General features: G+C 32.9%; 2 protein-coding genes across 3 annotated transcripts in view; one reads left to right on the forward strand and one right to left on the reverse strand.

Annotated features, from left to right (window-relative positions):
- Dcr-1 (Endoribonuclease Dcr-1) overlaps nt 1–23,029 on the forward strand; it is a 41,588-nt gene that overhangs the window by 521 nt on the left and 18,038 nt on the right. The window contains exons 1-18 of one of the 2 annotated variants that reach the window (XM_085187266.1): nt 9,930–10,180; nt 10,638–10,785; nt 11,547–11,706; nt 12,701–12,826; nt 13,391–13,836; nt 14,009–14,158; nt 14,556–14,674; nt 15,097–15,866; nt 16,419–16,537; nt 16,979–17,083; nt 17,591–17,720; nt 18,140–18,714; nt 19,190–19,346; nt 19,885–19,990; nt 20,209–20,327; nt 21,005–21,098; nt 21,489–21,651; nt 21,899–22,015. In XM_085187266.1, the coding sequence (XP_085043392.1) occupies nt 10,640–10,785; nt 11,547–11,706; nt 12,701–12,826; nt 13,391–13,836; nt 14,009–14,158; nt 14,556–14,674; nt 15,097–15,866; nt 16,419–16,537; nt 16,979–17,083; nt 17,591–17,720; nt 18,140–18,714; nt 19,190–19,346; nt 19,885–19,990; nt 20,209–20,327; nt 21,005–21,098; nt 21,489–21,651; nt 21,899–22,015 (3,602 nt within the window). In that variant the 5' untranslated portion in view covers nt 9,930–10,180; nt 10,638–10,639. Of the gene's footprint in view, nt 1–9,929; nt 10,181–10,637; nt 10,786–11,546; nt 11,707–12,700; nt 12,827–13,390; nt 13,837–14,008; nt 14,159–14,555; nt 14,675–15,096; nt 15,867–16,418; nt 16,538–16,978; nt 17,084–17,590; nt 17,721–18,139; nt 18,715–19,189; nt 19,347–19,884; nt 19,991–20,208; nt 20,328–21,004; nt 21,099–21,488; nt 21,652–21,898; nt 22,016–23,029 lie in introns of those variants that run through there. The other variant, XM_085187265.1, reaches the window with a different exon arrangement.
- Nucleotides 1,480–8,583, reverse strand: LOC146538698 (uncharacterized). The gene is made up of 2 exons (XM_085187306.1): nt 8,343–8,583; nt 1,480–6,473 (listed from the first exon to the last, which is right to left on the reverse strand). The coding sequence occupies exon 2, from the start codon at nt 6,471–6,473 to the stop codon at nt 4,839–4,841; it is 1,635 nt and encodes a 544-aa protein (XP_085043432.1). The 5' UTR covers nt 8,343–8,583; the 3' UTR covers nt 1,480–4,838.

Genomic DNA, 23,029 nt, shown 5'->3' on the forward strand with positions numbered 1-23,029 from the left:
ACTTAGGCTTCATGCTACATAGGTAGAGGGGGCCTAGTGTTAAGACGCTCCGTTTCCCACTTTCCTCCGAAGTTTTTAAGACGTGTTGAGTAGCAGAGCTCAATGTCACACTAGGCGACGAAATCAAAATAACTGTTTTAATTTATATTTATGAAGTACAATTATTTGCTAGTTTTAGTCCGTTGATCAAGTTTAGAGGGCCCTAAACGTAGGTAGAGGACCCTAAACCCCTAAGCTACTCCACTGGTACTTAAGCGTGAACAAACGTAACCATTTTCTTTTAGGGCCTATCTGCTACTAAGAGATAGAAAGAATATTTAATAAGCTGAACAAACATTTTTTTCCGATATAAAAATATTTATATAGGATTTTGCGATATAAAAATATTATTGACACTGCTGATTATTCTCTCGTAAGGAATTGTTTATTTTTGATACAAATCCTCGTGACCGTTTTCCATAATCCATTTTCTAGTGAGATGCCATCAGAAGGTGGAACTCTTTTCTCAGGCTATGCAGATAATAGCACAATAGAAGCTGTATATACCGCCCGCGCAAGTCTTTCTTAGGAAAACGTCGACCAGTACTGAAACAAAAGTTGTCTTCTGTTGAAGCAACCCTCGGGAGTGTTTCCTTTTGGGCTGAAAGGCATCTGGTTCAATTCAACTCCCAGAAGGCATAAGTTTGCGAGTTAATCACTAAGAAAACCCTATATGTCGTGTCACCAGTTCTCGAGAAAACTTCTCTTAAGCCGCGCCCAGATCAGAATATTGGGTCTTAGCTTTTAAATTGACTGCTAGTATCTCGGTCATCTGGAAAGCAATGCCAAGTTGGCTTTAGAGAAACTGGGGGTCATCGACGGAGCGAAACGGTACCTAACGCCGGAACACCGGTTATATAAGGCCCACGTTCAGCCTCATGTGCAATACGCTCTCATCTTTGGGCTGTTGCACCCCAGAATCAGCTTGAACAATTTGATCGTATACAACGTAAAGCCGTCTGAATCGTTAGGGGCTCAGTGACTTTTGAAACGCTTGACACTTTGGCTTTGCGTAGAGACGTCTCATCGCCGTGCATTCTCTAACTGCGGCAGTGCATCGAATGGTTAAATTTCAAAAAAATAATAGTCTTAAAAGGGGGCAAAATTTGGTTTTATAGCCCAAGTTCAAGTGAGGTATTAGATGAAAGGGCTCTGGCAAAGCTAAGCTTGAATTTCAAAAAAAGCTCGAGACCTCCTATTTTTTGTACGGAATGCTCGGTGGGCAGGCGCGATTCGCACTTGTCCGGTTTTTTATAAAAGTTGAACGCAATAGCCTGGGCATGGTTCATACATATACCTAATACGACTAATAATACATCGCATACATAAAAGAATACTGCTCTTGAAGAACAATAATGTATTTTTTTTTCATTTACGAGCGTTTTAATTTTATTTTGACACCTTATTTATAGTAAAAATAGACAATAAAATTAAAAACTATTGAAAAAAGGTATAACTTTAATATAGATTAAATATTACAATAACATATAATTACATTGTTTAAAGCTAAAAATAATCGTAAATGCTTTATAATCTAACAAGTAGCATCGTTTCCCGTAAAGGAGGATATGCGGAGAGAATCTTGTGTGAGAGTGTTTTACTCTGTTTCTCACGCGTCGCTCTATGTTAGAGACAAATTCAAAATATTCTTTATTATAGAATCGTCGAATGAACATATGAACAAAAAGCTACCATCGGTTCGGAAGGCACTTCTGCTGAGAAGAGCCGGTAAGAAACTCAACAGTTGCTCTTTTCAAAATCAATGGTACAATCTATTACATTTGCTGGCAGCTATCCTGCATTACATTCAATAGACATTAATTCCATACATGCTTATCCTCTAAATACTCTTGAACAGTGTAATAAGCTTTACTTGTTAGAATTTTTTTTACAGATATTTTAAATTTTGGTAGTGGCAAACTAAGAATACACTGCCGAATTTTATTATATACACGTATACTCAGACCCATAAAAGATTTATTAACTTTTTGGAGGCGAAAACTTGGTGTAACAAGCTTATCTTTATTTCTCGTTCCTATCGTATGACTGTCACTATTTTTGCTATGACAATGTATATTTTGTCGAACAAAGAGAATGTTATAATATACAAATTGGGAAGCAACTATAATAATACCTGCATCTTTGAAAACATCTCGCAGAGAATCTCGAGCTCTTAGATTATAAATATATCTCACGGCTCTTTTTTGGAGAATAAATATTGAATTGATATCTGCAGCACTGCCCCATAGCAGCATTCCATAATAGCTATAGTAGACTAGTCGGGCAGTTTCAAAGTCCGTCATTTGTCTTACTTTTTTAATTGCGAACGCGGCAGAGCTGAGTTTATCCGCAAGTGAGTTTATTCCAGATGAGCATTCCACTGGAGTTTGGAATCTATAGTTACACCTAGGAAAATAGCTGATTCCGACAAATTAAGAGCTTCTCCTTTAATTAGTAGGCTAAAATTATGTTTTTTAACATTTTGTAAAGTAAACTCAATACATTTAGTTTTTTTAGCATTTAACATTAAATTATTAACATCAAACCAACGAAGAATATGCGATAGTGCACTATTCACATCGTCATAGTTTATTTTATTTCTGTCAATCTTAAATATTAAAGAGGTATCATCCGCGAAAAGTACAATATCACATAGGTTCTTCACATAAAAAGGCAGATCGTTAATATAAATAAGAAATAAATGGGGACCAAGAATAGATCCTTGTGGAACACTCATCTTTAGAGGAGATCCAGATGATTTTACATTATTTATACTAACCTTCTGGATTCTTCGCTTCGCTAGATACGAGGCAATAAGATGAAGGGCAGTACCCTGTATACCATAATGATGTAGTTTTAATAACAGAGTTTCATGGTCTACACAATCAAAGGCTTTGGATAAATCACAAAACACTCCAATAGCATTTTGTGACTTCTCCCATGCGTCATAAATATGCTTTAGGAGTGCAGCACCCGCATCCGTAGTGGACTTGCCTTTGGTGAAACCATATTGCTCACTATGGAAACAATTGTTAATATTTAAGAAAATTGTGAGCTGATTGAACATTATTTTTTCAAATATTTTACCTAAGGATGATAAAACAGAGATCGGTCTGTAATTTCCAGACTCAGATCTATTTCCACTTTTGTAAAGCGGCACTATTTTGCTATATTTCATTAAATCAGGAAAAGTACCGGATTCTACACAATTGTTAAAAATTAAAGCAAGGTAAGGAGCATTATTAAGTATGATTGAATTAAAAACTTTAACAGACATGCCCCATAAGTCACCAGTTTTCTTTAAATTGAGGCTTTTAAAAGTTTTGACAATTTCATCTGGTGACACATTCTTAAACAAAAAAAATTGTTTACAACTATTTACATGGGTTTTTAGTATTAATTCTGCTTCCAAAGGAGATGATGGCAGTGAACGTGTTAATTCAATAGATATATCAGAAAAAAAAATTTTAAAAGTATTTGCCACTTCTAAATCTGAATTTAAGATTACATTATAAATTTTTAATTTAATAGGTTCACTGACAGCTCTAGGTCTCCCAGTTACAGTAGTAATAGCATTCCATGTAGCTTTAATTTTATTACTAGAGTTCAAAATTTTTGCTTTATATACATAGACTTAGCCTGGATCATACCTTTTTACATATACACATACCTTTTTAAATATTTTTGAAAATTTTTTAACTTTTAACAAGAACGCCGGATCTTGATTCCATTGCCTCATATTATATAATTCGTATAGTTTGTTTGTTTGTGTGTGTTACGAGTTGTGTGGCGAAACATAAAGCCGAGCTGTGAAAATCCGACAGAATTTTTGAATTCCAACCAGCATTTCTTGAGATTAGCGCGTTCAACCAAACAAACTCTTCAACTTCTTTAATTTTAGTATAGATTGATAGTCAAATAAGCTAAATAATTTTTACTTGTAATTCAAGAAGAACTGGTTCCATTTTTATTACATATATTTTTAATATAAATTTAAACCTTTTTGTTTAAATCTCATATTTAGTAAAAAATAAATAAATATGAACGATGAAGTTGATTTCGTTTTCTGTTTATTTAAATTGAAAGAACGAAATAATACAGTGAAAAAAAGCTCCTAAGTGTCACAATAAATGTAAAAGACATCGCAGTTAGAGGTTTCGTCCATCGCGATAAGTGTGACGTCACATCGCCCGACTTGACGGCACGAACTAAGTCTTTACTTCTTAAACGTTCATTATTTTATTGTATCTTACAAGCAGTATATTTTTGTTTAGGGCAATGTGACGTCACAGATGTTTTGACGACCACAGACACTATATTTAAATAACTCGGTGTACGATTACGATACGATACGATTTTTTTACCTATATTTGAATAATAATATTACGTTACATAGAAACACATTGATATCATCTTGTAGCTTCCTAATTCCTTTCTCTATATTTTTTTAAATTTTATTCGCTTTTGATATGTCGCAGTTTATATTTTAACAATTTTATGCATAAATGAAACTTACATGTTGTATTTTTTTACTCATACAAGCACAGGGGATTAAGACCCTGCGTTGCACCGCCTAACTTTCAAGACATTGCGTATTGAATAGCGGAACTCAACCGCCGAGTCTTGTAAAAAAGTAATTCATTCTCCTAAATGGAAATCGAACCCACATCGCGCACAGTCATACGCTGCGCTAATATGAACCCGTTGCATATTAAAAAAATATGAACCAGAAAACCCATATTGTTTTTCCTACTTTTTTAATATGTCTTAACACTATGTTCTCGATACCTGTATTTTTTTTAAATCTTCCCGAATTTAACAAATTCATCAAACGCTTTTCTAACTTGCAGAGCTTTTAGCCTTTCTTTGTTACAATCTTTTATGATTATTTCTGTCACAAGTTGAGGCATTACGAATGTTTCTTCAGTATCGCCATTATTTTGACAATCTAGGATAAATTTTCGCATAACATTATTCTTGGCTGCCTCATTTTTGTTTTTTACCATCAAACGTCTCATAATTTGTGGTAATATCAACGATTTTTCATAAATGTCAGGACCTTTAGCATATCTGATCTTTTCACTTTCAGTTTTTATAATGCGTTTGGCAAAAAGTTTCTTATCCAGTTTAATAGTTTGTAACATCGGTATCGGTGGATGGTTGAGCGATTTTATCACCATATTTTCGTCTATTAAAGAACACTTTATATTATATTGATATAAATTTATTAGAAAATTGTTTTTGTCAACTAAATTCTGTGGTGTGTGTACAGTTTGCAGGCATACTTTTACCTTGGGTACAATAGATGCACTATCTTTGATAATTTCAGTTGTTTTAAAATCACGAGGTGGTTGGTGCAAAAAATCATGTAAACTTTTGAAAAAGATAGTATTTCGGTCTCCTTTTTTGCCTTCTAATACTGGTTTTTCGATTTTATGAATTGGTTTTCCATTAACAGTAGATATTTCACCGGCAATTGCACACTTTTCAATATTTAAATTCATTATAGGTTGTGAAAATTCTTCACCATTCCTTGCATTATATAGCACAGATAAACAATTGTTTGAATCTTTATTTATTTCCTTTGAAGACATCAAACTTTGTGATTGTATAATCTGTTGCACATCTTTGTTTGAGAAAGTTAAATTTTCTTCCTTTATCGGCATTTCTTGTATTTTCCTATTAAATGGTACGTCACTAGCTACAGACAAATCAAAAGAATCTGTATTTGATTTTAGTTTTGGTATTATAAAATCATCTTTTAGATCTCCAATTTTCACATTAGGTGGAGTAAATAGATAACTATTTGTAACTTGATTTTGTTTTGAAGAAATTATACAATTTTGTAGTGGTACAGTCTTTAAGTCACTCGTGTTAAAACTAACATTTTCATCCCTATCAACTTTAATTGCATTATATATTGATTCGTTGAAAGGAAATGATGTTTCATTAATGTTTTCATTGAATTTTGCTTTCGGTTTAAATATATCGTCTATAATATCTTTACATAATGATTTATCATCAAAACGATGCAATTTTGGAAACAAAAATTGCGAAGTCTTACTATCTAGGTTTGTATCACGTGCCTTATTTAGCTTTGTTTGTATATTAGCACATGCATTGTCATGTATAGAATCTACTTCATCATTGGATGAATCTTCTCTTATGAAAATATCTTGATCTAAATCATCCTTATTTTGAGGTTCAATATGTTGTGGCGTTACATATATATTTTCGTATACATCTAATATATCAAATTTAGGTTTAGTCACTTTATCTATGAACGAACCTATCAATTCTTCATTTGGTTTAGCTGTGTCATCACTTATATCAATTAAAGTACCTACTTGGACGTTATGAACTTTTTGGGGCTCCAAAATTTCGTATATATTGATATGGTTAAAAGCGGTGGAAAGATTTTCTATATCGCTCATCTGTAAAGAAAATGAAACAATGGAAACTTAAAGTATAATAGATAGATAATACACAATATTGAAAATCTTAAAGTTATTGTAAAGCCAGTTGTGGCGTATAGGCACAAAGTGCGACTGTAAACGCGACTGGTGGGGTGACATCGCGGGTGCGATCCCCACTCGAGGAAACTAAATATTTATTTAAATTTATTTTTCGAAACAATGCGCGGCGTTGAGTTCCGTCACTCCAGAATTATGCGGAACGGCGTACAGGGACCGGACCTTAACACTCAGGTTCTCTCTGCCTACCCTGCAATCAGCGAAGCTGACTGCGCATAATCTACGCAGAGATCGCATCTTCACGGCATTCATCTTTCTTTCATTCTTCTTCTGTAATACCCACGTTTCGCTGCCGTATAACAACGTCGGTACCAGCACTGCATTGTGTACGGCCAAACGCGCAGTTGTGCTGACGTCTCATCAAAGCAGCTAAGGCTTCGTTAACCCTGTTACCGGCACCAACACGCCTTTCCATCCACCACCTCATTCAGTTGTTCTAATATCATACCATTCACACTGACATTGCAGGGGACCTTAACTTTAGTTTTAAGCTGAAGTTGTTGTGTAAAGTTTTTGGCGCAGTTAGGCGCAGTGGCGCAAGTTCGCGACTGTTGTGAGTTTGCCACTCATCAAAATTAAATATGTAATATTTTCATTTCCTTGCTCTTGTAACGAAGCAAAATGCGGCGTTAAGTTCCGCCACTCAACACGTAACGGGACCAGACGTGACCACAAAGTGTCTCAATACTAGAGTCTCAGGTTCCCTCTGCCTACCCTTGGATACAGTGTAATATTAAAAAAAAGTCTATTTATACATTAGATTGCAATGCGAAAAATTTGTTTCTCCATAAATAATTTCTTTCTTTGCACTCTACTAAAAATAAAATATGAATATAAAATAATCATAAAGATCATAACACAGTAATATAAAAAGTATATTATATATTTCTAAAATAACTAATACTTTATTATTTGTTAATAAGAATAAAATGCTTCCAGTCTATTTCAAAGGTATCATTGTCACTATTAAATAATTGTAAATGTGTAATAATTGATTTAAAAAACAAGTCTAGCTGAGTTTCTTGCACTGATTATTCACAGGTCTAAGGCATTAAATTGTAGGAACCTAGTAATTCTCAAGTCTATAGCATTTAGTGAATACAAGTGATACAAATTTAGTGAAGCGGCAGTAAGGAATTTGATATTAAAACAGAAGCATAATACTTTTTATTTTGAATAAAATTATTTTACTTTGAATTTTATAAATATATTTTTTATTTTTCTCTTGTTAAAAATAACTTTTTACAAGAATAGACAGGAGGAGACATTCTAATTTATACTAATACTATGCAGTTGAAAACTATTTTGCAGTATTTAAGCAAGAAGTACAAGTACTATTTACTAACAATGTACATTAGAATTACTTATTACTACTTAACATTACTTACTCTTATGCTTCTTAAAATAATAAATGTGAATATTTTTGGGTTTTAAAATTCTTAGTATAACTACACGCAGGAACTTAGCTAGATCAAAAATAATAACTATTTAGTTTACCTCTATATTATATCCCATCAAAATACTAAAAGGTCAGTATTTTTAAGGAATTCGTTTTTATTGATGAGATTAGCTAATATAATAAGAATTTTCAGAAATGTCTAAGTTAATTTCTACTTTAGTTACTTGTGATTTGTTATATTAGAACAATGACTGTATTGGTTAGTATTATTATTGTAAATTATTATTTTAGAAAAGTTAGTAATGAACAAAAGTAGATAAGATCATAATTATCTTTGATCTAAATTTTAACATATAAATTTAATAATTTACCTTGCTTCCAATCTAAGGCAGCAATTAAGTAGAATTTATGATGATATACGTAAATTTAATTAATTTAAATTTTTCAATGCTATTATATACGTGGTCCTCAGCAATAAGTAAATGTGTTTGTGTGGTTCTGTGGTCCTTAGTTTACAAATATTTATTTTAATATGGACTAATGTCAAAGTTTTTTTTAATCGAGATAGCATAAGATTTCGATTGTACAGACATCAATTGTATTTCACTTTTAATATATTTAAACTTAAACATTTAAGTGATGTTATTTCATTTATAGAATAATAATAATAAGGAGATCTATTCTTTATTGATAATTTACCGACATATTACTCATATTAGGCTTATAGCAATAATAATGATATTAAAGAACTTCAATAATTTTAAATATATAAGTAAATAGAATCAGTTTAAAGTGAAGTTTAACTTTTAAGTAATTATATTTAGGTATATAATAGGGTCCTCTCTAATGTATTTTTTTTATTAATATTAATATTTTTTATTAATAATAATATGTGTTTCCATATTTAATTAATATTAATATTTACAAGTACTTTTTTCTCGCCTTTTTACTTATTTATTAGGTTTTAAAAAGAGAATGACATGATTTATTTCAGGATTTTCTCAACTATATATTATATCTATATTAGGAAATATATCTATTATTTGAAAATCATGATTATTTAATAGAACTTAATTAAGTCGTTAAATTTTAAAAAACATTTTAATTAGCTTGTAGTTATAGAGAGACACACCTACAAAATATTGTTTTCTACTCCTTGTATTTGGATTTTGGATCCTTATTTCAATTTTTTATTCTAAGTCTTTGAAATTATTAAAAAAAAAACGCTTATTACTAACTTTGTTAAATTGGGTATCGATATTACGTCGACTATCGAGACATTGTTGACATATATTTTTTTATTTCACCATAGCGCCCTATATAAGTTGGTCACCATGGGTAGGGGAAATACCAAACTTACAAAGCTATGAAATTATCAACAAGTAATTTAATATTCTATTGCTATTAATTCCATTGTACCACAAATGTTATTTTCGTACTTATCATATATATCACCGTCAATAACATTTCAATAATTTAAACATTTTCAATTCAAGAAAAATGTTTCTAAATTATAAATAGAAATATAAAATATATTTTTAAAGCTTCGCACGTTGTATACCGCACTTAGATATCAAACATGAAACGCAGATGAAATCTGGGAATCTAGTGTTAAGTCACTCCGTTCCCATTAACACACTTTTGTTCCCCACTTTTCGCCGAATTCCGGAACTTACCGCCGCGCTTCGCCTCGTTACCAGAATGAGAAATAAATTATTTTTTTTATTTGTGGGAATCGAACGCTCAAGCTGTCGCGGTTATAGTTGCATGCTTATGCCCCTGTGCTACGACTGGCCTTGAAATGAAATTTTGTGTAAATTTACAAATTAAGTTAAATATAATTTGTTATTTTTTATGATTTTTTTTTATATTATCTTTTATTTTATTGATAAAAAATACAAAATGCAAAATCAAAACGTCAAACGCGTAAATGTCATCGAAAGCGAATTGACGAGGTCTACAATCTTGTTTCTTATTTCTGCATTTTCCGTGTTTTTCTCGAATAATATAAAAAATACCTATTGAAATTCAAATATTTTCCAATATAATGACTCTATTATAAAATGTACATTCAATAAACTTATATTTTAACGTAGCTATTTCATTTTTTGTGTGATATTTAAAATTATGTTAATAAGTCGTGCTTAAGTAATGTGCTTTAAGTGTTTTTTAATGTAAAAGCTTGTTATAACTTAAGGATAATATTCAGGTGTGATAATTTATCTTATCTACTTTCATAAAAACTATAAATCATATCTATATAACGTGTAATAACATTGGATAATCTGGTTACAATTTTTTCTTACAAACTGATTTTCTGTAATGTAAATATTTTGTGTAAATAATGAAACACATTCGTTTCTTGTCTTTTAGTCTCTTTTAACTTGATGTTATCTTATTTAGAAAAAGTAAAATATGCAATATTATAGTATGTTTCATATCTATTATTAAAGTTCAGTGGGGCAGAGTCTGTCTGGCTGTATACGCGGCGGTTGTGGGTTCGATTCCTACTTTGGAAAATTAACTATTTTCACTCTCCTTGTATAGTATTGTGATAAAGTAATACGTAATGTTTTGAAAATTGAACGGGACGTGGGACAAGAAATAATTTTACACTATGTGTCGATTGCTAATCCTCAAATTTTCATAATTATTAATAATTTCAGCAATGGAGTCTTCATGTACTAGATTTACAGCAGCTGAGGGTGGGGCCCGGTTAGCGGCTCACTCTGGTTCTAAAAATATTTTAGTGACTGAACACACTGCTTTTATATCCACAAGTGTTTTGATTGAACATGCTTATAATATACGAGGGTATGTACACTGTTAATATAATTCTTTATTTCAATGTTCTGTTCTGTTCTTTTATTATATCTATACTTTAGAAGGGTAATAACATGTCATAATGGTAGACCATACAGTTTGATGGAAGACAAACTGTTAAGAATTATAATTTTAAAGTAAACAACTACTTTGAATCAAGAAATTGAATAGGAATAGGTTCAGTTTTAATTTGGACATAATAGAAGTACAAGCAAGATGTATAGCAGCAATATCTCCGCCTGTCTATAACTATTAATGTTTAGAACATACTTCATAGGCTGCACTAATAAAACCATTTCTAATTTAATAGTGGTTTCGATAGGAGCTCAGAAGCCAGGCATATGTTAGCTTCATGTTATTTGTGTTTATGTTATTTTCGGGATGTATTGTGTGTATGGACGGGATGGATTGTGTGTATGTTATGAGGGCCAGCGCATTGTTGATTGCAACAATCAACACACAATGCTGCCAAATTTTATGGGAAGTGAGGAACAGAAGTGTCTTAATGGGAGCGGACTGACTTAACACTAGCTTCCCAGGCTCCTTCTGCTTACCGTGATAGGATACAGTGTGATGCAAAAAAATTTATAGAAACATAAAAAAAATAATGTCATCACATTTTTTTTATTATTCCATTTTTTTTATTATTAATCTCAACTTTTTATAAACTAAACTTTTTATACTTTTCTAAATATTTGCTTTTCCTATAAATATGATTTATACTTTAAGAACTATTTCGTAAATAATTTCAGCCAGCTCTCATCAGGAAGTCAAAGATCAATATTTATAACTCGCACATCGAGAATTGACTGTGTGGCCCACGAACTGACAATTTTAACTGACTTAGCTATTTTAAAGGCTAAGTTATATAATGATGTGAGCAATTGGAAGGAGGCATTGGAGTATAAAGAGGTTTGGACTTTTCTTTCAGTTTCATGTTGTATCCCATGTATAGCAGGCAGAGGTAACTTAGTGTTAAGACACTTCATCATTCACTTACTGCCTTGGGACTTCTATGATTCCAGCAGGAAAATATATATAATTTTTTTTCACACTGTATCCTGCACATAGCAGGGTAGGCAGAGGGAACCTTGAAACCTAGTGTTAAGACATACATCCCTTTCCTTCACTTTGTGAATTTACCTCACTATGCCTTTTACTAGACTGAGAAAATGAAAATATTAAATATTTCATGAGCAGCAGCATGAGAATCGAACCCACAATAGCCGTGTTTACAATCAAACGCTTATGTTATCTGCCAAGACCACCTCTGTTTTAAATTCCATTTGTTTAAATGAAATCAGATGTAAAATTAAATACAGTACATAATCTATCTATATATATATAATAAGAAAGTAAAAATGGCGCATCTGTACATTGAATATATTTACAAAATAATGATTGAGGGGGCGGTTTAGGAACAGTAAAAGAGCCCAAACCCACATAAAAAAACTGTCTGCTTATTTATCGGTTTGTACGCTCTAATCTCCGGAATTACTGGACAGATTTGAATGAAACTTTTTGGTTGTATAGCTATTATGTCTAGGCAACATCTAGGCTATATTTTATTTTGAAACTTTGAAACATAACAAGCATTTTCTGTCCATATAATAAAAATGAAGATCTGGAGCAGCTCATATGGAACCCTAACAGTCCAGCTAACCAAACCCTAAGAGATATGAATGTAATAGCTCAGCTCTCTATAATGGCTGAGAAGGTTATTATTAAGAACTAATGATTTAGAATAAGATAAGTTAGTAGTTCAAGAGAGTGAAACCGCGGGTGAGCCGCTAGTTATAAATAAAATAGTAATTAGTTTAAATGTAATCTACTGTCTGCCCACAACTATCGTGTTTTGTTTTACAATTATTCATCTATTAATAAATATTTTATCTATATTTTCCAGGTCCTAGTCTGTACATCAGAAGTGTTCAAGATGATTTTAGAAAAAGATATATTAAAAATATCAAATCTCAATGTATTAATTATAGACAGTTGTCATTTAATATTTAAAGATAAGAATTTACAATATGTAAGTAAAAATAATAAAAATAGTGACAAATTTCCATTTTTAAAAATATTTTTTGGTTCTTATAAAATTTGAATTCAGTTATTGTTATTAAGTATCAAAATATATAATTAAAAATATAGAAAAGACATAGACCATATTATGTTTATAGTGTTAAGATAATATAGTATGGTTGAATCATGGCCACCCTGAAGCTCATCTTTCTGAATTGAATCAAAAGAAAGAAAAATGGTAAAATTAAATCTCCACCACATACAGCGCGGCTACAGACTCGGAGACTGTACTGTACTTTATAAAAAAACCTACAGCTATAATGATAATTATGCAAGTGATAAAAAGACAGTTAAATGTTGAACATATTATTTATCAGAAATAATAAGTATAGAAAGGAATGTATTGCATTAAGACATTTTTTTCCCTATCCAACTTCCAATTATCGAAATGGTACGTCCGCAACGCCGTGCTCTATATTTTGTTACCAGAGCGAGGAAATAAAATTAATTTATTCCACTGAGTAAAAATGAAACCCACAGCAGTCGCATTTACTAATGTAAAATTATGTTTCAGATAATGAATCTTTATAAAAAAATTGATAAGAATGAGAGTCCTAAAATTTTGGCATTAACCTATCCATTATTCACTGCGCCTAAAGACGAACAAACGGACAAACAAAAAGAGGCTAATAATAAAAATATAAATGGAGAAATAAAAGACAGTAATGATAAAAATGAAGACAAGGAAACTAAGGATATAATTGAAAATGAAGTAAATGAAAATAATGAAAGTAATGAAATGAACGAAAATGGAAATAATGAAAATAATGAAATTAATAAAAATGGAAATAGTGTTGATAACGAAATAGATAATGAAAAAGTGTTGAAAAGTGATTTTGGTGTTTACAGCAATTTGGATGATTTTGAAATGTACGAAAAGTTGGAGTGGAAAATTGAAGAATTGGAAAAGGCGTTGTGTTGTGAGATGGATTTGGCCGAAGACATTGATGGTGGGAAACGGTAGGAGTTGGTCTTATATTTTAGTAAAAAAAAATCAAATCAGCTTACTACTCTCTCACTAATTCTGCAATGAAATGCAAATCAGACGACGACGACAACACGAATATTTCTTAGAGAAAATAAAAGGACAAGGACAATGTGTCGCTAAGTTTTTCTATTTCTTTATTTTCAGACTATCCCCATCAACAATAAAACCAAAAGAAGTGATTATAGAATATAAACCTCGCACTTCTTTACTAGACCTGTCAGAACATTACATTGAATTAGAAAAGTATATGAAAGATACCATTCATGATGCTTTGGACTTCATTAATGAGCATAGGTAAGTGTTTTTTTTTTTTTGTAAACACTGCCGAATTATCGAAGTATTCCGTGTTGAGTGGCGGAACTCAACGCTGCGCTTTAGCCTCATTACCAGAAGACATGAAAATATTAAATATTTTTTTCCCCCGATTGGTGATCGAACCACTTTGTATTTACAGTCACGATGGCCTCAATAATTAAGATAATTAACTGATATTTTGTGTTAGTATTGAAATATTATTTTATTTTATATTTTTATAATTATGTTAATTAATATACAAAAAAATACCGTTTACGAGTATGTTACTTGCCTTTTCTTAGCCTTCTATACAAATAATGAATTTGAAATTCAAAACACTGAATTTAAATTTAAAAAATAAATTTGAGGCTTAAAACTTTTAATTCAACTTCAACAGATACGATCCAACTGAAATTTACGGAGAAGAATTGTATGAAGAATTCAAGAATATCCCCGACCCTTGTATAGATCCAAGACAGATATTTAAGGAATTCTTATATGTTTTAGAACAATTGGGTGAGTGTTAATGGCTTGCTATTTTTTAACGTAATCATAAAATTCTTAAGTAGATGATTTTAGAAAATATAATCAACTTTAGGACAGCCACGACTGCGAGACCCTACTGTAGCTGTTGCTTATTCCAATTGAGTATTCATATCACTAGACCTTTCTTGTCTCCCGTATTAAGTAAAAGATTAAAAAAAAGTACTATAATTTATAATTTTTATATTTCTTTTCTTACAATGTTTATGACTTGATTGCAACACAGAGGAATATTAACATTAAAAATTATTTACGTTTGGATAGATGGATAAAACGCAACTTTATCTTTCGTATAACCAAAATTTTCTTTAAAATCTGCTGAAAATTAAAGAAGTGAAGTCTGATTTAGTTGTTACTTATACCATTTAAAAATAAATCTTTTATTTTTTCCTTAGGTCCCTACGCAGCAGACAAAGCCGCGTTCTCGCTACTAGCTAAACTAGAAAAATTAAAAATTAAAATTCCATACGAGAGACATTTTCTGCTCTTATGCCTTTGTACCACAGTGTTCGTTAAGATTAGGTGCTATGCTGATTTAGCATTTTCAAAATTCGATTCCGATTGGGACAAAATTGAAAATTTTTCAACGCCAAAAATTTTGAGATTCGCCGAAATTTTGGAGCAATTTCAACCGGATAACCACATTGATGCCAAAAATATTATAGATAATACTAAGAATGCTACTAATCACGTTGGTAATAAGAATGTCGATGAAAATGATGATGCTCTTATTGACAAAATTGATGAAGTTAATGATAATGAAAATAATGATAATACTACAGCTATAAGTGACATAATTGATATTAAAACAAAAACTGACATAAAAATAAAAACAAAACAACTATTAAAGGAAATAGAAAACTGTGATTTTACAACATTAGGAAATAAGATAGAAGATAAAGTTAATATGTATCAAGCAAATTTAAAAGATTTAGATGTTGATACAGTGATAAGTGATAGTGACAAACGTCTTAATGTCAAAAGTGTTAGTGATAAAGTGATAGAGGTGAAGTATGGCAAAAGAGGTCACAGGACGAGAGGCAGGCGCGCTCCTAGAGGCAATGTTGCCAAAATGCAGCAATTACAACAAAACCCTGATTCTTTATGTGGAATTGTCTTTTTGAAAGAGGCTTTGATGGCGAAAATCATGTTTATGGTTATTGTGGTGAGTTTTATTTTATCCTATTTTGTCTATTTCATGTTCTATGGCGCTTAGCAGCATATAAAAATTATGTAAACTCATTCCGTGGTTCAGTTCATTGGTGGAACTCAGTGAAGAAAAGAAAATTATTTGAATCCCATCCCAAATCCATTGTTATCATACTTCACCTCTTAGAATAGTAAGACGTGAAGTATGATATAAGAGGTCACAGGTACGTGGGAGAAACAGCGCTTACCACGCGCAAGTACAAGCTGTCCCTATTTTTGCAACGATTACGATCTGGCTCTTGGCTCTTGCTGTAGCCTATTAAGGATAAAGCATAAAGCTAAAAAAAGTATAATTCAAGTGTGCCAAGCCGCGGGAGGGTAGCTAGTATATTTTATCTATCTATTTTCTTCTAATATTATAAATGTAAAAGGTTGTGGGGTAAGGGTGCTTGTTCCACTTTCATGCAGAAACAAGTGAACGGGTTTTGATAAAACTTTACAGTAATATAGCTTAAACAGAACAAGGCTGCTAGTTTACTTAATATAAAGAAAATATTTTTTTTCCTAGGACATGTCGCGTAGTCGTCCGTCCCTCTCGCACCTGTGCGCGCAGTACTGCGCGAGCGAGGACGGCGTAGACAAGGACAACCAGAAGGAGGGCAAGAAACAGGAGGAGGTATTGAAGAAGTAAGTATATGTTGGCCAGTTCAATGCCAGCATGTGATGCGTGATGCAACATGTGACTGTAAACCCGACAGGTTGTGGGGTACGACTTTCACTTGAGGAAATGAAATATTTATTAGTTAAGTTGAGTTTCAATACTCAACATGCAATGCCTCCAAAATTTGGCGAATTTGGAAAGTGGGAAGCGGAGTGTTTAAAACTAGGCAAATAATCGCTTGTTTTTGCTATCAGAGCGAGGAAATAAAACAAATCATTTCATCTAGTTGATATCGCACCCATAACCTTTACAATCAGACAATGTACTCCTGCGACACGGCGGCTTCGAATAAAAAAAATAACAATTTGAGTATTTCTTATTTAAACATGCTTTTATTAGCTACATCTGAGTCAGTAAAAAGTATGTAAGTTTAATATTTTTCAATAGTTCTTTTTTTAATATTTGAGGTTCCGCATGCACGAATGTAATTTACTCCTAGCCACGTCGGTTCTAGAAGAAGGTATAGACTTGCCGAGATGTAATTTGGTCGTCAGATGGGACGTGCCGTCGTCGTGAGTACTTTTTAAATTTATTATCTTATTTTGATAATTGAATCATTGTATCGCTTCCATAAATAAGTAAAAATTAAACTATTCGTGATGTTTAATTACTGATTAATTACTTAAAAAACTTACTTGTAAGATTTTAAAAAAATGGTGTAGCTGAGATTTAAATTCCCACCTTTCAAAAAACTTGAAATGAAAGTGAACTCTGAATTAAAGTGATGTAACTCAAAACGTATTTCTTGAAAAAACATTCAGAACTCAACGCCGCGCTTTGCCTCGACGCTGGAGGGAAGAAATGGAAATATAAACGTAAATAAATATTTCATTTCCTTGAGTGGGGATCGAACCCACAACCTTCGCGTCCGTAAGATAGCATTAATTATTAGATTACTATCTGACACTAATCGAAACCGACTGAAATTGGTCCTAAATATTGGATAATAATGTAATGGATAATATGTAATGTTCCTGGATTCCTAAAGAGCTCCTATATACATATATTTGTGCCTGCAGGTATCGGTCGCATGGCCTCTGCAGAGGTCGCGCGAGAGCGCCGCGCGCCTCTGTGGCGCTGCTGACTACGGCCGACGCTGATAGTCGGATGCTAGTACACAATTTAGCTGTATATAAGGAACTAGATCAGGTAGGTTTATTTTTATTATCTCTATCTATGTAGATTGTAGAGTATAGTGCCACGACATATCGGCCGTACGGCAGAAATGTCGTTGCCTCGTAATTATACCTAATTGGTTCGTTTCATGCGGCACGTAGCAAGTTAGGCAGAGGGAACCTAGTGTTAAGATACTTCGTTCCCGATTCATACACTTCCGTCCTTCAAATTATTGGATTGGAAAATGAAAGACGGAATTGATCCATTGATTGTTGAGTGGCGGATACCAATGCCCCGCTTTGCCTGGTTCCGAGAGCGATAATATGCAAAATATTAAATATTTCATTCCCTCTAGTAAGAAATGAACCCACAACCGTTGCGTTTACTATGCTTGTATCCCTGCGGTGGCCCGGCTTTTTTAATTTGATAAATTATGTTTAACTTTAACACAGATAATAACAAGGAAATGTGGATGTGGTATACAATTTGAACCACCACAAGAAGAAGAAAATCATGCTGATAATGTAGCTTTTATTGTAAAACCGTATATACCTCTTGAATTAGGCTCTAATACAAAAATAGACAAAGAAAATGTAAATAGTAATTCAGAGTTAGAAGATAAAATCAATGCAAATCGAGTTAAAATGGATGTTACAAATATAAATACTATCGATTTAAGTAATAAAGATACCAAAGATAAAATAAATGATGTAAATGATGTTATTACAATTATTGAAGAAATGAAAGAAACGCACATAAATAAAGAGAATGGTGAGACAGAAATGGGTGAAATAAAAGAAAGTAATATCGTTGATAGGAAAAATGAAATTAGTGAAAAAAATGAAAACATAGATAAAGAAAAAGAATGTCAGAAAATACTTGATTTTAGAGAAAACGATGAAATAAAAGATACAAATATAGATAATAAATGTAAAGATTTCAAGTTTGAATATAAATTAAATGATAAGAAGACCGATGATAATGTCGCTAGTGTCGATTTGAATTCGGCAATAGCTCTTATTAATAGGTATGTATATTTTTTTTATTTCACGCTGTATCCCGCATCCTACCCTGCTAGAGTAGGTGGAGGAACTTAGTGTTCTGACACTCCGCCTGATTTTCATGATTTTTCATGTTGAGTAGTGGAATTCAGTGCCGTGCTCTGTCGTATAATTTCTTAATTTTTTAAATAAAAACACACTCATTTTAAAATTATTCGTTGAAGGTTCCCATTTGAAGAAAATTTTAGATTGACAAATAATAATAAAAAAAAAACAAATGATAAGACCCACATTTTTGACACATTGCATATTAACTGACGCCGCGACTTTTATAATAATAACAAGCATCTCTATTACTTTATTCTCTTGTATAATAATAAAAACACCTAAAAACCTAGTTTTGACACACTGTCCTACACTTTTTGTCCAATTTTCCAGTCATTGCATATTAACAGGCGGAACTTAACGCGGCGTTATGTAATAATAACCCCCCAATTTCAGATATTGCGGTAAGCTCCCATCAGACACGTTCACACGTCTCGCCCCACAATGGTGGATGGAGCAGGTTCAAATCCCAGATAGGGAAGGAGTACTAAAGATAGCGTATATATGTACACTGAGAATGCCATTGAATTGTCCGGTGAAATATAATATCGTTGTGAGTTTTTGTGTGTTTTTTTGTGTAGATAAAGAGAATTTTGTGTTAAAATTCTATATTTTAAGATATATGTTTAAATTTGGTATTGGCTTGACATTGACGTCGCAACGTAACGCCACACAGTTCTTGTATTAGAAAGGAGAATTGAAAATAATTAAAATATAATTATTTCTTTTAGTATGCCTTGTACTATGAATCGCACGATTACGTGTTTAGTTTAGGTATTTTCAAGCCGCGATTTAACGAAGAAAATAGTGTTACAGAGGCCGTCGTGGCGCAGGGGCACAACGCGACTGTAACGCGATGATTGTGGGTTCGATCCCCACTTGAGGAAATACATATTAATTTAAATTTATATTTTCATTCGCTCTGGTGTCGAGGCAAAGCGCGGCGTTGCGTTCCGCCACTCAACAATGCCTCCAAAATTCGGCGGAAAATGGCAAATGGAGTGTCTTAATACTAGGTTCTCTCTGCCTACCCTGCCGTGTGCGGGATACAGTGTGAAGCTGTTTTATTTGTATTGCATTTATATTTTCAGGGTCACCCAATGCCTACCAGAGTATTAGCTAGACGCATGGTCGCGTTGCAAGCTTGCAGAATTTTACACAAATCTGGAGAATTGGATGATCAGTTAATGCCTATTGGTAAGAGCAAATGTATTGAAGTAAATTTATTCAATGTATTATTCAATTATATTCAAGTACACGCTTACGCACTCTAAGTACATACGTACACGCACCGAAGTGCATCTGCACGTACTCATGTACACCCGCACAGACTCGAATACACGTGCCCGCAGTCAAGTACACACGAATACACTCAATTGTATACACACGGATTAAACTTTTTTTAATTTTTATAGGCAAAGAAAACTTCAAAGTTGCCGAATTAGAAAATAATATAAACCTGACCGAAACGACGGATGCAAATGATTGTGCTAGACCGGGAACCACGAAACGGAGACAGTATTACTATAAACGGGTGAGTATTAGCTTTTTTTCAATTTCGGTTTGTTCGAGGGTGCCTGTGGGCGGGATACAGCGTAAAGCTGATGATTTAATTTTAAAACAAAAGAGATTTTGACAAACATTACAAAGTGTTTGTTTTCAAACAATAATAACAAAAACAATGAATAATAAAATTATCGTTGTGAAAAAAATCGTTGTGAATTTGTTAAGAATGACGTACACAGACACTAACCTGTCAAAGCGACAATATCGCAAACGCCTCTTTCACGAAATCAAGTCGTAGGTACTGGCGGTGAAGTTGAATGGAGTGTAGGTTTATTATAGAAAATTAGTAAAGTTTACGTTCATTGTAGGTAATTGAGTAAAATAGAACGAGAGATAAGCCTTTCTCGTCGATAAGCCTCAATAAACATACCAGAGTATGTTTATTGAGAATGAAAAGTGGTAAATCGGCAACGTTTAGTAGTATTTTTGTCGTAGTAGCTGTTTACGTTATTGGTATGTATTCGTAACTGCGACACACGTAATACAGTCTGGATACAAGTCGTCAATCGTCTAAAGTGTGGACATATCTTGATAATATTTTTTTAGTATAGGTTTAAAATATTTTACCTTATACGCTGCTCCCGTAAACGGGAGCGCAAACGCTTCCACCCTGTTTATATAGATTTATTTATGTTTCTTTGTTAGACGGCGTGGGAGTTTACAGACTGTCAAGCGATAATAGACACTACTGATGAAGAAATAGAGAAGAATCCTGTACTAGATGAGAAAAAAACTGGCGGTGAGGCAGTTTTTAACTAAATACATTAATTTAATAACTTGATTTTTTTGGTTTTATTTGGTTTGAACTTTGCAAAGTTAATTTCATACGTATTTAAAGCTACAGGTTTATTGAGACAGTGTTTGACTATAGACATGAGTGTTTTAGGATTGATTTACATTCTGGGAAATAACAATATGAAAATGATTTTTATCTAACCACTCTGCGCCGCTCTTTATATTAATAAAGCGCAGTAATGTAAATAACACTCACTAATTATAGACTCTGTAATTAAGGGGAAAGTGGGGAACGGAGAGTGATAGGACGTGATTCCCTCTGCCTATCCCGCTATATGTAAAATATAGCGAGAAACCAAATATTAAATTAAAACATATATCTATTCTGTACCAGTAAGACAACATACAAACGTATTACATGCGGTGTCCGCCTCGCTGTGGTGTGCACTGCCCGAGCGCTACAACACGCGCGGGCGACGCCTGCACGCGCCACAACACGCGCGACACGCCGTTGCCGTGCTCATGGCCGCGCGCGCCCCGACGTCGCGCCCGCTCCGGTGAGTCAATACATACACTACACTATAGCACCCAAAGCTGCGCTCGCAATTATATAAATATAACGAGTCGTGGCCACCCTGTAGTAGAGCTTTCTGAATTCCCAAAGCATTTTTTACTCTCACTCGGAAGTCGGAAAGGCAATAATCAAAAATATCCTAAGATCAAATCTGTGCAGTAATTTACAACTCAGGTTCGCTAATTTCCGAGTGAAGGAAAAAATATGTATACAATTCTTTATTTCCACAGATTACAAATACCCGCGTTCCCGGTGTACACTCGGTCGGGGGAAGTGCGCGTTTCAGTGGAGCCCGCTCTGGACGCAGACGTCAGGCTGTCTCCGCGCAGGGCTCGCCTTATTAGACGGTGAGTCCACGACACGGAGAGGAGAGGGAGAGAGAGAGGGGAGATGGGATTGATACAGGTAGAGGGTGAGAGATGATAGAAATAGTGAAGATTATGTTTAGTTGTGATGTTTTTTTGGGTGGTAGAAATAATTTAATTTTAAGGAGATTTGAATATGTGAAACTTTTAAAGCATTTCAATGATCAGAATAGATGTTTTATAAATAGTTTAATTTGTATACCTTTGTAGGTGAATCGAATATCGATTCGAAAATAATTAATTGAGAACAGAGAGAATTTAACATACAGATTTATTCCAAACAAATACATATTTCTTATAAATATAGATATAAATTGCTATATATTCGCAGCCTAGCGTTAATGCCTTGAGTTCATTCAAATGACGATAACTTTTTTAATGAACCGATTTTAATAAAACAGACTTAAATGTTAAGCTGAGTTAAAACAAAGCAATTGGTGAAAATTTTAAGTGAATCGTTTCAGTACTTTCGAAGATAAGCGTAACCATACATACAGACAGACAGACAAGAAATTAAAAAAAATATTTTTGCTTTCTATTATGGTTTTTAAGTATCACTCTATCCATTTCAGTCAAAAGTACTAAATGTACAGACAAAATATTTTTACTGTTTTATTATATACTAGCGGACGCGCGCAGCTTCGCCTGCTTATTTGTACCCTTAGGAGTGAATTATATAAACCATAAAACACGTGTTGCTGAAATATTTTTAAGTCTTAAATTTCAAATATTATAAAAATCGGTGGCGATTTAAAGATTTTTCCATACAAACTTTCAACCCCTTATTTGCACCCTTAGGGGTTTAGAAAACTATGAAACATGTATTCAATTAAATATTTTTAAGAGTGTGAATTTCAAATTTTATATAAATTGGTGCCGATTTAAAAAAAATCTATACAAACTTTCAACCCCTTATTTGCACCCTTAGGGGAAGAATTCGAGAAAACGACGAAACACATGTTCAATTAAATACTTTTAAAAATCTAAATTTAAAAT

The sequence above is a fragment of the Heliconius melpomene genome, chromosome 6 (assembly GCF_056956725.1).
Source record: "Heliconius melpomene rosina isolate 202511_hmr_F chromosome 6, ASM5695672v1, whole genome shotgun sequence".
Lineage (NCBI taxonomy): Eukaryota > Metazoa > Arthropoda > Insecta > Lepidoptera > Nymphalidae > Heliconius > Heliconius melpomene.

What these genes read in the sequence shown, in the direction of transcription:
- LOC146538698 (XM_085187306.1), bottom strand. Translation starts at nt 6,473, where the DNA reads ATGAGCGATATAGAAAATCTTTCCACCGCTTTTAACCATATCAATATA.